Source organism: Tuber melanosporum, assembly GCF_000151645.1.
Source record: "Tuber melanosporum whole genome shotgun sequence assembly, scaffold_13, strain Mel28".
Taxonomy (NCBI): Eukaryota; Fungi; Ascomycota; class Pezizomycetes; order Pezizales; family Tuberaceae; genus Tuber; species Tuber melanosporum.
This window is the reverse complement of record NW_003298786.1, coordinates 558,671-575,939: the sequence shown is the minus strand read 5'-3', so window position 1 is coordinate 575,939 and position 17,269 is coordinate 558,671. Positions and strand designations below refer to the sequence as shown.

The window sequence follows — 17,269 nt, the reverse complement described above, 5'->3', positions numbered from 1 at the left end:
TCCGACTACAGAAGGGCGGGTATGGTAACTCACGGCACCCGGTCTATCCAGACCCTCTATGAAAAGGATAAGGTAAGGCTGGTGGATCTCAGTTGTATATTGTTGAAAGTTTAGGCCAAGTTTGTCTCTTTTACTGGTAGTTTCCTCCTCTCTTCTCTTTCTCACAAGAATTAACTCAGTCATTCCTCCCTTCATCATTACATCATATACTCCAATGCTAGTCCTTCCAGACTTAAAGCTAGGCTTTAAGCTTTTTTCTTCTAGCTCTTCACCAGGTCTAACTCTGATCTTTCTGCCTGTTAGATTTGGATCATAAATAATAGTGGCTTCATCCACAAAAACAACCCAATTTCATGCTTCTTTCCAGTTCCTCCTTCTCCTAGCAAACTCCTTTCTTTTCTCCAAAAAGGCTTTTTCCTATGTATCAGAAGCTTAAAACCAGCTTCTGATATGAGCTTATCAATAGTAGTTTTACCAAGACCAATATGCACTGTTTTCGTAATGTAGCATAACGCTAAGTATGGCTCGGTATTTATAACTGACTCCATGAACTTTCTTTTTATGTTGGTAATCTTAATTAATCTTCTACCTCTTTTTGCATGGTGAGTGTTTCCACCCCAAAATTTAGCTCTTTTGATCACAGACTGAACAGTTAACTTGGATATACCTCAAGACTTAGAGATTTTGTTATATCCCATATCTGTATGTTTATACAGAGTATAAACTTCCTTATTCAGGTCTTCTCTTGCTCTTAAGTTATGTGGAGGAGTCATGGTGAGGAGGGATGCTGTGGTGATAAGGTGTTACAGGTTGCACCTCAGGGGTATGCAAACCTTTCGAACACGACTGTACAGAGGGAGGGAGGCAACAGTGGGAGGACAACCTACCCTGTATGGTTTCTATCTCTTCTCCTTGCCTGCCGACACTCTCAGTCAGCTCCTTTACTGCCTATTCGCGCAAGTGTACCCGGCTCCTGTAATTCAATCCGCACTTTGGTCCTTCAATAACAAATACAAGACCATTGTTCATCCATGTCTGGACATCTTGGATCATGTCATCCTCAATCAACCCCGATTCTGAGCAGAGGAGAACCTGAGTATTGCTAGAGCTGATGCGCTCTAGGTCTTCCAGCATGGATCTAATTATACTACCTGAGTGGAGTCCAGGTGTGTGAGTCATACCTGCATCCAACATCTCGCAGATGTCAGCCATGATTGCATCTGCCAGAGCCTAAGTAACATCGACAACCTTGGGCAGGGTGTCTGAGGGTTGAACCTCCAAAGGGGTTTGGGTGTCGCGAGGGATTCTCTGAGAGTCTTCCAAATATCGTTTATGTGAGAAGATCTGACTTCAGTCAAGGGCCTGTGTCAACAATCCCATTGCTGAAGAGGGGGTGGTGATGCTATCACTGCAACCAGCCACCTCAGCATTGTATTCCTTGTCTGGGCCCATGCAAGTATCTCTGGCCAATACCTGGAAGGTATATAGGACATCCTTGGTAACCAGCAGTGGCAGAAAGTAAGGTGTGATATCGATTGTGGATGGGAGCACCATAGGAGGGGGAATGGCCAGGCATCCATAATGAACGTCAAGGGGTAAGCTAAGCATAGCAGGTACGATTTCTTTCTTACATCCATCATTGACATTGATGGCCCTTAAAAATTAAGGACTAAGAAGAGGGGTGGCAGATTATTTAGTGGAGGATGCTGACCATGTACAGCGGCATGTCCCAGCAGTATGAGGTTTGTAGTCCTCATTCTCGGCTTAGTCCAGTTTGAACTTTGATGCAACCGGTACGGGTACTTGGTTATTGGTTTTGTTTTATGTTTTGTTTTAAGTATCGCTTTGATACTTGGTTTGTTTTAAGTATCGTTTGATACTTGGTTTTGTTTTATGTTTTGTTTTAAGTATCGCTTTGATACTTGGTTTGTTTTAAGTATCGTTTGATACTTGGTTTTGTTTTATGTTTTGTTTTAAGTATTGCTTTGATACTTAAAGAGTTTTACCAAAGAGTATCAATTGATACTCTTGATTAGTTTCGTTCATGCTAGACATGAACAGATTTGTGTATTTAAAGACCGCCTGTTTCTACGATAGAAAAGGCAGACTTCGACAGACAGTATTTCAATATACTTGGTTGAACGGTTACTTCTTTGTTCCTCAGTACGCCCTCGAAGCCTCCTTTAGTTATCAGCTCTCGCCTCCTCTCTGGAAGAGCAGGCCACCTGCCAACTATCGTACCTTTTACGGTAAACGTGATTAGCACCTTGCGAACACGTTACATTTGAGGTCTTACACAGATCCCTTTTACCAGAAGACATCCCAGCCAGCAATGTGGGGGTAGAGGAGCCGGTCACATAGGTAGGAGCCAGGAAGAGGAAGCTGGACATCTTACTTTAAATAACTCTAGGATGGGGACAGGTAGCGGTCCAAGAGCTAGCCTCAACCATAGTAATAGCTGAGCTCTCTTCAGTGGAAAGATAGAGCACTCAGGGACAACTGCCTGAGAATCTTTGGAGAGAGAAGGAGTGGAGGCTGAGAAATATTCCAAGCCATCATCAGAGTTGAATCAAATAAAAAGCCCTGTGGTAGTATTTCTGTTCAAGTCACATGTGGCTGAACAGCCTCTCCCAATTAGGAAACTCCTTACTAAAACTTCTACTTCTTGTATCATGATAACCGTCACCTCAGCAACTGTCGGCTGAACCATGTCATCGAACAGTGTGTTCACCGTATTTTAGCACCGGTGACAATGGTGAAACTGTAGGAAACTAATGTTTTTTTTGGGCGCAACGTATGACCATGTAGTTGTAGAGATAAGGCCACGGTCAGCCTTTGACATAGATGTGATAGAAAGGTCTGTACATATAGTCTTAAGTGAGGGAGAGGGGCTGGAGCTGAACAGAATCCGTGATGACAACCTCGAAGAGGGAAGACGATACATAGAAGAGGAGGCTGTCAAAGACGTCATCCTCACCCAAGACTACACTCAGGGATTACCAGGACCAGGCTGCGGATATCTCACACTGAAGTGCCTTCTAAGAGAGAACAACTAACTTCTAACTGACTATCCGAAACGAAAAATACAATCAAGTAACAATAGACAAAGTATTTATCATGAACAAAATAAGGTAAAGTATTGGTTTTCTCACTTCCGATACGGAGTACAAGAAGTAGGAAAAGTGCTTACAACAAAGTGTGAAGACCCTATCTTCTCTAACTATAGAGGACTCCTTATATAGTACTCTTTCCGCCCCAAGTCATGCCACCCGAAGTGGTCACATGTGTAAAACCAAATCATAACAAACTAGGTATATGACCAAAGTGGTCACATGTGTAAAACACATGACCTCGTAGCAAGTTCATCTGCAAAAACCTATAAACTAATCATAATACAATAAGCAAGTCATATGGCCCTAAGTGGTCATGTGCGCAAAACCCTTGACCTCATAATCGGGTCATGTGCGAAATATATATAGGCACAAAGCCTGTCCACAAGGCATACTTGTAAGGCATACTCGTCAGGTGCATGTCTCATGACTCACAATCGAGTCATATACGAAATAAAACAAACCATAAAATAACAAGTGTCATGAATGTGGCTTGGCATAAAAAAGATTTTCACATGACTCATGATGATGAGTCATAGGTATGTTCTTGTTTCTCACATATGACTCATTTAGGTCAGATGACTTGTTATGTTATAGTTTATTATATTTCGCAGATGACTCAATTATGAGTCATGGGACGTACACCTGATAAGTATGTCTTGCACATACTATGTATGTTTCATACATGATCTTATCATGAGGTCATAGGTTTCGTGCATGTGACTACTTTGAGTCATATAACTTGTTTATTGCATTTTGATTGGTTTATTAGTTTTTGCAAATGACCTTGTCCGAGGTCATGGGTTATATGCATATGACCACTTTGGTTATATGACTAGTTTATTATGAATTGGTTTCACCTATGTGACCACTTTAGATCACATGACTTAGGACAGGAAGAGTACTATATAAGGAGGCTAATAGGACCAAGAAGGAGAGACTCTTCCATCTTTGTTCTCGGTACTTTACCTTGTCCTTGCCGTCGCTTTACCTTGGAGTATTCTTTTCGTACCCTCCATAGACTTTGATGCTGGACATTCTGGGGGAGATATCTGAGTTCGCACAGTACTTCCTGGGGCACTTGGTGTTAAGGCCTATTTGCATTGCATGGCAGATTACTTGGTTACACCTTTTCATCGCATGGAGTTTATCTCAAGATACTGGCACTTCGAGTGCTTTAACACAATTACTTATGAGCCCCTTTTGATAAAATGTCTACGGCTTCCTATCTATCGTCTACTTGCAGGTTTCACATTCAATTAGAGAGGATGGAACCTTGTATTTGATGGGATCACTCATGTTGTTCTTTGGGCCAGCTCATGTTTGTTGGGTTTTAAAAGAGTCCTTTGATCTCACGATGCAAAACGCCCTTAGGATAGACTGATAACCTTCCTAAGTTTCAACTCATTATATCTACCACATCATTCCTTAGGTAGTAGGGCAGTACTTGCCCAGCCCCCTCCTCATTATATTTTCATTTTTACAGTCGGAATACTAGAATGTTGCTTATCACCGGTCCTTGGAGTTTTATCCTTACAGCATTTTCAGTGCTTTAGTCGAGTGTCACCTCCTTGCTTCGGTAGGGATGGCTTTGACACTGAAAAATCCTATTCTCTGGACAGCTATTGTTGTTGCCTGAGGTACTGTGGAACAATTAACTACGAGATACTTGCATTGTCTACATGTTTGGGTGGTTCAGTTATGGATTGTGGTTGGCGGCTTTACTCATTGCAAGTTGTGCCTACCTTCTGTTTTTTCTGCTTCTGTTAACTCTGCCTCTCCCTTTGCATCATGTTGGTTGGGGGTGCCTATTCCCTGTCATTTGATCAGTGCCTATAGCTGAACATCTAGGGCTAGCTTTGGCTGACTCTGCTTATCCTTCTCCAACTTAGTAGGACTTAGGTTCGGCAAGATTGCACTGCATGGCAGGTGCCAGTGTCTTCCGGTATTCGTACCACTACGTTCATGGCTCCTGGCTGTGCCTGGTGGGCCTACTTCAGCTACGTGATACCAGAGGTTGGGGCTCTGTTGGTGTGGCCAAGACTAGTGACTGCCTGATGTAGCTGGTTATAAGCTATCCTGTGGCTATCGGATAGTTGATTAGTTTGAGGGGCTGAGGGGGCTTGATGGGCTTTATGATATCAGCTGTGTGGGACTTGGAGGGGGCTAATTGGGAGGGGAGAGGCACCTGAGAGTGCCAGTCAGGCCTGCGTCAGGTTGAGTGAGGTCTAATTAAGAGTTTCCAGTCCGACTTGGGCTGTTGGGTGAGGCTGCTGAGTGCTGCGAAGCTTCCTGACAGACCAGCTGGCTGATGGCCACCTGTGCAGATCGTGGGTTACGACCACCTGGTTAGACTTCTTTGGGTCTTGCATGCTGGGCTTTTGTGGGGACTGTTTGGTTTCTTTGGTTTGGTTCTGGGTACAGTAGGAGGAGGTAAGATACCCTGGGTTAGAAATTGGCCCCACTGACCTTCTTAGTCTGTTACTACCTCTATGTATTTCTTTTCTTTCTGTTATTTTTTTTTGAGGGACCGGCAGTGGATACAGGTCCTTTTACCAGTATGCTCTTCAGAGACAACTGGCAAAGTAGGTTCATAGGGTCGATGGCCTGGCATGCTGGTATGAGAGGTGGACATATTAGTTGCCTCCTCTCTGCCATTGTGTTGCCTGTAGGTTTAGTTAGTTTTTTGTTGGTTTTTTACTATGATGGAGGTTTCACGAGATGGTATTTAGGCTGGGAGGTAGTGTTATTATGTTTGTTGGACGAAAGACATGGTCGGGTTGGTCTTTTGCTCAGCTTTAGCTACACTGAGTGCTGGTTGGCTTCATACCAGAGGGTCTACAGACTTCGACCGAGGGTGGACATTGGGTTGTTTGATGGTCTTGTAATTAGTTCTCGGGTGGACATGACTCGTGGATGGTTGGTAAGGGGCCGTAGCCTTAGTTAGCTTAGAATTAGTAGTATACCAGTTAGCGGTATCCCTGTGCTGGCTGGGATTCATCGTATGCCAGTGTTGGCAATACAAATTTTAAATAAAATTAGATTGAATTCTAAGTACTTTTCCTACTTATTACTTTAACGAATATAAAACACCTTTACACTCTTTATCATTATCAAAACCTTTATTGTTATTACATTGAGAAAGCTCTTCCCAAAGAACAGTTAGAGAAAGCTTACCATAGGCATTCCTAACAGGAGACAGAGGTTGTGTGCTATCAGTAACGTAGGCTGAGGTGTATTGCTATCGGAAGGTTAAGAAGAAGAAGAACGAGAGAAGTATCATTCCCTGTCACCAAGAACAAACCATCGGAAAGGGGATTGTTACAACAAGTAATGTGAACTAAATGAGTCATATGTATGAAATAATAACCTACCTATGAATCATAATTATGAGTCATGTGAAAACCTTTTCCGTGCCAAGCCATATTTGTGACAGTACCCCCAAAATAGCCTTATCTGCTCTTGTCCTCGTTGTCCAGATTGGGACGTGGTTGTGGTCAATTCTATAGCTTCACCCAGCTCTATGCTTGTGGGGGAGCAAGTCATTACATAATCCATGAGGGTAGTTTGTGCTTTCCTAGTTAGATAACATTGTAAACCTTTGAGTGTGTATCAGTAAAATATACAAGTATCGGAATGGTATCATACTGTACTATACAATAAGAGATATCACATGGGGTTAGGGTTGTAGGGTTAAGCCGTGCTCATTCTCATAAAGATTGAGCCAACAACTTCCTCGTCTCCTTTGACCCCGTGAAGGTCGCGGCGCTTGAGATGCTTCCAGAGGCGCTAGTGGTGCATCCCCCCGACAACAGACACAACAGACAAGCAGCAGGAGGTAAGGTAGAGGAGCCGAGATGTGCCGGTGTCGGCGGGGTCAGACGTGGGTAGGGTTTTCAAGGGGTTGAGAGAGAAAATGAATTTTCTGAGGGGCAGCCTTTTCATTCTTGGGGGAGGAAGTGTCAATAGGCATGGAATGTTCGGACATGCCTTCCTGGGGATCGCTAGACATGACTAGAGAACCGGAGCCTGGCTGCGGACCTTGAGCTGTCAGAGGTTGGACGGATGTCTTCGAGGAGGTAGGTAAACGTTGGGATAACCAGAAAGTTTCTGGAGAGCAACTCACTAAAAAGTGACTGGTACACTGCCCGCCCGTCTATATGGCACAAGAGGGGGGTGGGGGAGGAAGGATGGCGCTGACTTATATAGAGCGCGACTGAGGGAGGGGGTGGGGTTAATGGACTTGAAGACGTGTGTGCTGGATGCTCGGTACAGGGCGAGAGGGATTGGTGAGGAGGGGCGAAATCTAGGAGTATAATATTGGCAGCTCCCTTTTCGGTGGCGGGCGGGATGTGTATATTTATTTTTCCACAAAGACCAACTCATTTAATATCACTCGGTTTGCTCGATAATCGTCACGCGTGAGTAACCCTGCGAGTTCCAGCACAATCCCTTGCCGAGTGGGACAATTTGGCCAACGTGTGATGAATGTAACCGTAAAAGAGCCAATACTGTAAAAGAGCCAATCCTTGCAAGTGCGGTTCTCCATGCAGGTAACATTTCTAGCCTGCTTTTTCTGCATCTCTCCCCACCGCCTATCCTTTCCTTCACCTACATCGTAGATTGCCCCAAACCTGCAATAAGCTTTCCTGTGGGTATCGAGCGGGATTGACACTTCTCCACATTCCCAGAAATTTTTGCAACGCGCAAGTACTTGCTCTCCCCTTAACGGGGGGAGGGCCTGTAAGGCAAGCCCACGATATTACCTCATGCCCCGCGTCGAAGCGACCAGCTAGTCGAGTAGCGATCGCTCCCCCTCACTTTCCCAGACCTCGGTGCATCCAGTATGATACGTGAGGCCTCCCCTCCCGGAGAAATGTAGGCACCAAAAATAACCGCTATGAGGGTTTCGACCCGTAACCCAATCCCCATCAGAGAGAAGAAAAGAAGGAGAATAACTCCCATTGCTAAATCATCCTAGCAGAAATTTCCAGATATTCGTCCAAGTTCATCGTGCGTACCCAGCCAGTAACTTAGCATTTGTGCCTGCTGGTACATTTTCAAGCGATTGAACTATGATAGCAGCACTACTAAACAATAGGGTGCGAGGAACAAATAGCAAGCAAAATAATCTAGAAAACCTCCTGATACCTTAACAGATATTCAAAGATTTCTTGGCTGGATTACGGGTATCGTACATTGTCGGTTTATGGTTTTCCCGACTCATCACCAAGGCCTGGCTCCGAAGTCGCCTCTTCTCGGGTGACGTGGGATACCAGTATGGTAGAATCGGAAATGCTGGGGAATCGGAGGGAAGACGATCCATGAAACTGCTTTCCTTTTTCGGAGCTGTCCAATCATGTGGAAGCAACCACCCGAATTTGTCCACTGCTCCAGCAGACTTCCCGCTCCCTCCCGCCTACCCCCGGCCCCTGGAAACGTTTTGCCAACCCTCTCCCGTCCTTCGGCAAAACAAATTGTGATAAAGTTTACAATATCCCTAGCGGCATACATAAAAACGGTAATCTAGAAGGCTCTTCCTCTCCTCTTGTTATTAATGGGTAGAGTTCTTGAAGTGTGATACAAGGGGGGGCATAGGAACCTTATGAATGCGGCTGCATGGCGGCATTGTCTCAGGCCTTCCCAGAAAACGAACAAGAAATGATCCACCCCGCAGGTTTCTGGAACCATATCCCATTCTATCACAGTGATTGCCCGCGCCGGGAAGAACAGGAGGGGGAGAGAAGTGAGGGTAGTGCAATTATCCCCGATACAGAGTTTACCAAGCCCAAACGCTCACATGCGTTTCCGGTTCCGTTGCAGGAAGAAGCGAGAGAAAGTGAAAGACCACCCTCTCGGTGCGGAAAGTTAGGACCTGAGGGGAAAGAAAGGAGAAAACGGAAGAAAAATCCAAGAATTAATTATTCCCGATATCGCGCTTACCAGACCCAAAACAAAATTTACATGCGCACTTCCGGGGCCGTTACAGGAAGATGCGAGAGGGAAACAAAAGATCACCCTCGTGGCCTGGACGCCGAAGGGGTGACTTGGTCAGCGGATGCAAGGGTGCAGATTTAGCCATCCAGTGGAGGGGGGGTGTTTGGGTGGAATGTGGTTTCGTCTCGCAGCAAGTTTTGGTAGCTCATTCGTGGTATAGTATCATAGCCAGCGCTCGGGTGGGCCGAGTTGATCCCGGAACACCGCCGTACGGGTATTGGCCAAAATGCCAGAGTTACCCCTTCTGGGGGATACGTACTCGAGCAGAGAATTTATTGGCAAAACCGACCGACCGGCCTAGTCACCCGGGTGTGTTAGTGATGATGAGAGGACAGGGGCACAGGTGGCCAAGGGTATATCTGTGTGTAGCACTAATTCCATTGAGGGGGCAGCTTGATCCTGCTACAAGGTGCCCTCACAACATAATTTGGAGTCCGCACTGCTTCACACATTCCCCTGCCACACCAAGTTTTGATACGTCTTTGGCCACCCAGACCCCTATCCGTGGCATCAGCAACGCCCATACCCGAGTACTCGTGCATATCAGGAACAACCATTCACTAGGAGTATTCCCAGGCTAACCCTAGTATCCGAGTATAAGTGCTCGCGCGGTCACCCCCATAGCGTGGTGGCCGGTGAGCGAGCGAGTGAGAAGGATTGGGTATGCGCCGAGACATATTGATCCTTACGTACTACAGCAACGGCCATCTGCACATGGATGGCATACCGGTATTTGCACGCTACCTGAGCACCAAAACTTGCTGCTCTCCTGAGGACAGAAACCCCAGGCGCGATTCCAGCTCCTTCTATATGTGATGCTAGTATGCTGTTGCTCGTGGGGATAGCTCTTGGTGTGAAATTGGAGATACGACAAGAGATATTGAAAGAGGTGGGCGGATATGCGGGTTGGCCAGCTGTGATGAATTATGCGCAAAGCGGGTTCTCGGGGGCACTCGGTCACAAATCATTCGGATGGGCATCTCTCAGGCTACGCGTTTATTGGCTGGCCAATCACTGCTCTGTGGCATCCGGTTTCAGTTCGGCTGTGCGAGTACCGTGGGAAGCACCTTTCTGTTCCCTTCCCACCACAAGTCAGCCGGCACCGCAGCGGTGTAGGTGTGATAATGGGGGCAACCTTTACATAAAGCGCAAACTAGCTATGGCATACCATACGTACGTGTACTTGTGCTCACAAGTGCAAGCTGTACCGTAGTAACTTTTTAAAAACAGAAAGGAAAATCCAGCAACATGAGGATGGTAAGCAAGAAAATAAAGAAAAGTGAAAGCGAACAGGCTGAGATAAACAAGCATAACTCAGGAAAGAAGGGAAGAAATAAAGGAAGGTATCCCGTTATCAATCCTAGCGATTCAATATTACACCCCGCACCCGCACCAGCCCATCGAAACCTCCCCTCCTAAGCGAGGAGTAATAGATTTCACCTACTCCCCACCGAAAATACTTTTTCTAACTTCGCCCTTATCTTTCACTTCGGGGGCTTCCTTTGCAGAGTCTTTAGCCTTAGTCTTGGTCTTCTTGTCGGAGGCCGGAGTAGTGGTAGTGGCCCTCTTGGTTTTAGTTGACTGTTCCTTTTTAGTGGGGGCCGATTTTGCTTTGGTGCGCTTCTTCTTGGGTTGCCTATTCCCAGTATTCAAATTAGCTTCAATCTCAATTCTAGGTGTGATATTCAAGGGGGCGTACTCTTCCTCCTCACCAACTTCATCCTGAACATCACCAACGACTGCCGTAGCCTTACGTTTTCTCCCGCCGCCTCTACCTTTCGATTGCGCTTTTAGCGGGGGCAAGTCGGCAGCATCCTCTTCGATGTCATCATCAGCATGCAACACCATCTCTGCATCTTCGGCTTCGGTGTCGCTATCACCACCAGCCTTCTTGCCTCTCCCCTTGCCAGCCTTCTTCCTCCCATCCCTTGTTGACTTCATGCTCCTGGCGGGAGGAGCGGTAGTACGGGACTTGCGAGCGGCAGGGGGAGAATCATCGTCGGCAGATTCGTTGACTTCGATGTACTTCTTTGGAGTCGCGGCGGTCGCACGGGAGGAACGGGGACGGGTGGGCTCTGTGGCAGCAGCAGATTTGGCGGGCTTTTTGGAAGTGGCGGAATTTCTGGATTTGACCGGTTCGGGGGATGCGGAGGGGGAGAGGGTCGGAGTTGTGGTCGATTTTTTAGCGAGAGTACGCTTTTTGGATGCGGTGGTAGTAGAAGTGGCAGCGGATTTTTTAGTAGACTTTTTGGGGGTGGGTCCTTCATCGGTTCTGTGAGGGTGTTAGAGTTTTGCGGGATTATAGGTGATTGCGGGGCCAACGTACTCTACCGCTTCCTCTTCTTCATCGTCAATACCCCCCTTCTTCCCCTTCTTTGCCGCGGGTGCACTCTTCCCTTTGGCCTTTACAGTAGTCTTCTTTGCATCCTTGCGGTTTAAGCCAACATCACCCTTCCAGTCCTGATCATCAACATGTCCTACTTCCAACGCAACCCTAACCTTGTCCTTCTGCTCATCCGGCAATTCCCCCCATCCGTCGAAAAGACTCATGTCCACTTCCTTCCCCTCCTCGTCCTCTTCGCCCTCCGGCAACAATCCCTTACGCAGATTAACAATTTGCTGAGGAGTGAAACAGCCCCAGTGACGCCAGGACCAGGACTCGAAACTGGGCCCTTTGACCCAAGTGCCCAGGCGGAGTTCGCCTTTGCCAATTTTAGTTTTACCGCAGGTAGTAGCCTTACAGCTCGCGCGGCCGTTGGAGACTTCGACTCGGTAGACCATTGTTTGGCTGACTTGATTTTTGTGGTGGTGTTTTGTTGGGATGGTGTAAGAGTTAAGGGTGGAGAGGGAGGAAGGGAGAGAGGAAGGGAGAGAGGAAGTGAGGGAGGGAGGGAAGGAAGAGGGAAGGCAGAAGGAGGTTGATGGATGGGAGGAAAGCTGGTGAAGGAGATAACGCGTCTCAGTTGGGCGAATGACGTCTTGCGTTATGATATTATTAGGGTACCGTATTCGTCACGCTAGAACAAGAGAGCGCGACCACAATGAGGCCGCAGTATCAAGACACAGGCGAAGAATCATAACAAAGGTGAAGAAGGAGGGTGACTGTGATAAAGTAGGGCATAAATTCAAGCGGTATCCAGCCTCCCTCTCCAAGGCCCCCTCGTAAGCAGATAAATTAATAAATGGGTAAATAAATAAATAAAATAAAATAAATAAACAAATAACAAAATTTAGCCAATCACGAGGAAGGAATCAAGAAGGGAACAAGTAATCTAATCGGCATCATGCAAGTGCCGATACGGCACACCGCTGGCTGAACATGAAAAAAAACCGTGGCGCGACCGAGTGATCTGGTAGTGAGAGATTACATAATCGAACTGGTTGAACGCCGCGCTGCATTTGGTGAGGGAAACCTAATACTATACATACGGTAGTCAACCCGATCATAACCGATCAAGATAATCCCCAATTTCAAACTGCTAAGGCTCCTCGAAATCAACATTTATTTTTATTTTCTCTCTACCTTTCGATATAAGGTGCGCTGGGAGTTGAAGGAGCACAAGGTTTTAAAAATATTAACCTCAGGGAGAGCGATAGAGGTTTAAAGTAAAGTGAGCAAAACACACTGCTTGTTTCCTTACACGGTTATTTGCTGTTAGGACTACTATAATGACAGTTGATTAATTTTGCGTTAGAGCCATAATAACTGGTTGTTAACCGCCTTTGAATAATAGACAATTTTACTTGTGTTACTAAGCGAAATCAGTGCCCTGAATCCGATTTGAGTTTTCCCCCACCATGCCCGTGGCAGTCTAACCCCTCGGCAGAGCCTCCAAACAGAAAAGTAAAGAGAGAAAAAAACCCGTTCTCAACATCGTAGCAAATCGTTAAGCGGCAGAACAAACCCTTCCTACCCCCCCCCTGGAAAGAAAAACCTCACCCCCACCCCCGAAATCCATCCTCAATGATATGCTCTCGCCGTTCACTCGATCGGTCCCGAAACATCGAGCCCAGGTGCTATGTCCGTTTCTATACCCCTCGTTCACTGTTCGGAGCACAACCGTGCTTCAATCGCGGCTCGCGATAGCTGCACCAAAGAGGGTACACTACTCCCTTTCCTCGTTCATCCTTCTTGGGAAAAACATCGATTGAGCTTACGAACGGCGTACCGTGGTTGAGAAAAAATAGAGACGCTCTCGATCTTACCCCACTAGAGGTTACTCCACCATCGATGAATCAACAAATACCTACAATGCAAATGGAGATGAGGAGCGAGGAGAAAAGGAGAGGGGGGGGAATGATGAGGTGCACCCTGGCGAACCGCCCAGATACTCTGCCCCTCCAATAAATTACTATGGATTCCCTCACGATCCCAACAACTCCAGATCCTATCCTCCACCGCTTCCGCCCCCTCCATATGGCGATACCCTCTCCCACTCAAAATATAGAGCCTACTTCGGTGTCCAACGCGTTCCCGATAAAGCCACATTATGGCTAAAGCAGTTGGAGGAAGGGCCCTTCCTGCCATGGAAAGTTGAGCACGTGAACGTCGGCAGGCTGCTGGTCCTCCTCGAAGCGGCCCGGGGGGATAAGGTTGATGTGATAACGGAACTGGTATTACATGGGAGGTGGAGGGATGCTGTATGGATTGTCCGGACCTTGCTAGAGCCCATGGGGAGGGGGTACACTGGTCTCGACGGGGGAGGTGATCAACTTTATGGAGTTGTGTACACCGCCCTAGGTGGCGGGAAGTTGAAGCCACGGATAGGGAAAGGTAAAGGGAGGGATGTTGCGGGGATTGCGGGGAAGGCGGGGATTTGGTCTCTTAATAGGAAGATTAGACGGGATGTGGAGCGGCGGAGGAGGGGGTTGAGTATTGTTCTTGGATCGGTTGGCATGATGATTGCCCGGGCGGGTGAGGAGGGGGAGGTCCGAGGGCAGATGGAAAGGGTCTCGTTGCAGGAGAAGGTTGAGAGGGGCGAGATTTCGAGCGATGAGGCGCAGAAGTTGGCGAAGGAGTTGCTGGCTCGAGATAAAGTTCGAGAGGTGAAAAATACACGAGAAATTCCGAACGAATATACGGACCTTCTGCCCACCGCTAGGCAGGTACTGGCTTATATACACACCGCCGGGCTGGTACCTATGGCCATATACTCTGCTACCCAGTACCCCCGCCTCCATTTCCTGCGATCGAGGATAATGGTCTCCATGTCTGACGCTGTATGGCGGGCTCAGGAGGCGATCATAGCACAAGAAGCGGAGGAGAAAGGAGTATACGGGGAACATCGGGGGATGGAAGTTCCGCGAGCGCGACAGCGTCTGATGACCTGGGGTTCAGGAACCAGAGACATAATAGAAAGACCCGTGGTGCGGGACGGGGCCCCTGACAAGATAGCGTCCTACGCCGAGCGGGAGACCTGGCTAGAGCTCGTCATGGCCTTGGCGTGTGAGGGTGGATTTGGTCTTGTGGGCAAATACCTCTTGGATAGGCTACTTCACAAGCCGAAACAGAAGTGGAGCTTTGTCAATTACGCCAAGGTCTCTCCCAGAGATTACAACCCAAACTGGATCCGTGGAATGCACGTGGACAAGAAAAGCGGTGTGGTGAAGAAATGGGGATTAGAGGGGTATTCGCTCGAGAAGCCCGATATAAAGACTCTCCCGTTCACGCTCCCGGACTGGGTTATACCGGGAGTCGTTAATGCGTTGCTAAACTCAGATGCCGAAGGCAGAGGTACCGAGAGAATCGCCAGCTGCGCATTATCCATCGTCCAAATTATTCCTTCCCACCTTATCCGCCGCAGCGCGATCGCCCGCGCCCTGCGATACCCCGATATCGTATTCGCGGAGAAAGCGAGCTTAACAAAATATATCGCCAGAATCGAAGATGCCCTAGGAAATCATATCAGATCACTCGATCTCTCCTACACTGCGCTTCACCAAGCTATCAAGCGGGACAACCTTGTCGGTGCCAAACTGATCTGGGCCGATATAGTCGGCAGGTCTCAGGCCACTTCGCATCCGGAATGGATCTTAGGGGCGTACCTCATGGCTCTCGTTCGGGGACGGAAGTTGCAAGATGCATTGGATTTATTGAAGCCGAGCCCCAGCGGTCAGACGGTAATCCCGAAATCGATGTACGCGAGTCCATACATAGCTCCTGCAGTCATGATGCTTTCGGTTACGGTAGACAAATACCCATTACTTGAATTGGTAGCAACGGCGGTTAAGGAGACAGGCGGGACACACGCTATGTTCTCATCATTGCTAAATGCATACCTGCGCTTTGGGAGAATCGAACTAGCCCACGGGGTGCTAACCTTCATGACGAACCATGGTGTGCAACCCGACGGGGTGGATGTCGGCCTACTGGTTCAAAACGAGCTTCGCAGGGACATGAATGCAGCCTACCACCTCGTCGAACTCGCCACAGGGACCACCCCGGATCCATCCCCGGCCCCACCAGGGAACCCCAATAAGGTGTCCTTCGGGGACCCCCGAGAAACAGAACCACCCCCTTACACACCAACGAGGGCCATCCCAGGAGTAAAGCCTGGAATCGGGATCTCACGCGATGCCTGGCTCGCGGTCCTCGACCACGCAGTCCGCACCAACGACCCCTACCGGACAAAATGGGCGCTTGACAACCTCAGCGTCGACGCGACCACAACCCAAGGCATGGACACCAACGTCTTCAACATCCTCCTCCGGGGCGCCACGCACCGCCGCGGCTCATACGTCGGCATGCAACTCTGCCAGAGATTCTGGACCGACCGCCCGCACCACCGTGAGGACAGAGAAGGCCTAGTCAACTTGCTCTCCGTCAGAACGGTGCTGCACCAGGCGCTTCGTGAAATTCAGGCACTGGATCGCCGCGCCATGTGGGAGGAGTTGCAGCGGAGGCGGAAGCAGTGGGAGGAGCAGCACGGACAGAAGGCCCGCGCTATCAAGTTTGAAGGAGGTGAGGACTGGGACCAGAAGAACACGAGCGTCGAGGCGATTTGGTATTGCTGGAAGCAGATGAGGAAGTTGGGGCTTGAGGTTAAAGAGGTGGAGCAGTTGGTTTGGGCTCGTGTGAAAATGGAGAGGGTTGAGCGGTAATTCATGGGTGGTTTTTGTGTATGGGTGGTTTTTGTATATGGGTGGTTTTTGTATATGGGAGGGGGAGAGGGGAGGAGGTGTGTGTATTATATGCTATGACATGGAAGTAATATCGTGTTCGGCATCTATCTCGAGATATAGATTTTATATGATATTACTATATTATATCGCTGCTCTACTCATTATTGTGGGCCATTGGGTGCGGAAACTCACCGATCTCGCGGAACGCAGACGCAGAGTACTCCGTAAGAAACAGCCGTGGTACCGAAATTATTTGATCTAACATGCAAGGTCTCACATGACGTTAAGGCAAGGGGTGTCGCTCTCTTGAGCAACAAAATATAGGTACTCGAGTCTCTGTGTTGTGCGGGCTGCCGTGATTACCTATGATACCGGTATTATCACTCGCCGCCACATGCCAGTAATTACCGGAACAAAGCCGATGCTACCCTGTACGAAGGGGGTGGGAAAGGCATAGCGAAGTCCTGGCTGCCAGGCGCAGTGATATTCTGTTAGCCACATTCGCCGTACTTTCCCGACCCCCTTCGTATCATACGAGTATCATACGGTGCAGTACTGTACCGTATTGGCGAATTTCATGTGCGGCTAGTACTCTGGTAGCTGTACAATGCTTACTCAGCGTTCCGAGGATGATTTGGGCCAATCAAACTGCAGTCCCCCTTGAACAGAGCACTAGCCACACTCTTAGCGCGAGCGCCAGTCAGGCTTTTTCTGGGTTTATGTTGGTGCCATAAATTTAGCGGCTTTGGGTGTTCTCACGCAAATAATAATTCTGGTATCGTATGTTTCACTAATCAGACCTTTTCCGAACTGCCGGTACCGGCATTCTTTATCTAATCTGATTCCAGCTAGCGCGGCCTAACGGTTCTTGTTGTAAAAAAACTCCGTCATCGCAGATCTCACCAGAATCTTTGTACTAAACCATAATAGGCTTAGTAGGGGAGGGAGGTTAGTGAATACCGAATGTGATATCATACGGTCTTGTATCAGTTAACGAGATGTAGCGAGCCCGGATACCCCGTCTAGAAGGCACTACCGGT

The 17,269-nt window shown here is 48.0% G+C and overlaps 1 protein-coding gene; it reads right to left on the bottom strand.

Annotated features, from left to right (window-relative positions):
- Nucleotides 1-10,229: 10,229 nt before the first annotated feature.
- Nucleotides 10,230-12,183, bottom strand: GSTUM_00004573001 (uncharacterized protein). XM_002836082.2 has 2 exons: nt 11,434-12,183; nt 10,230-11,379 (listed from the first exon to the last, which is right to left on the bottom strand). Exons 1-2 carry the CDS (start codon nt 11,655-11,657, stop codon nt 10,548-10,550), a joined length of 1,056 nt encoding a protein of 351 aa, XP_002836128.1. The 5' UTR covers nt 11,658-12,183; the 3' UTR covers nt 10,230-10,547.
- Between the last annotated feature and the right edge of the window lie 5,086 nt (nt 12,184-17,269).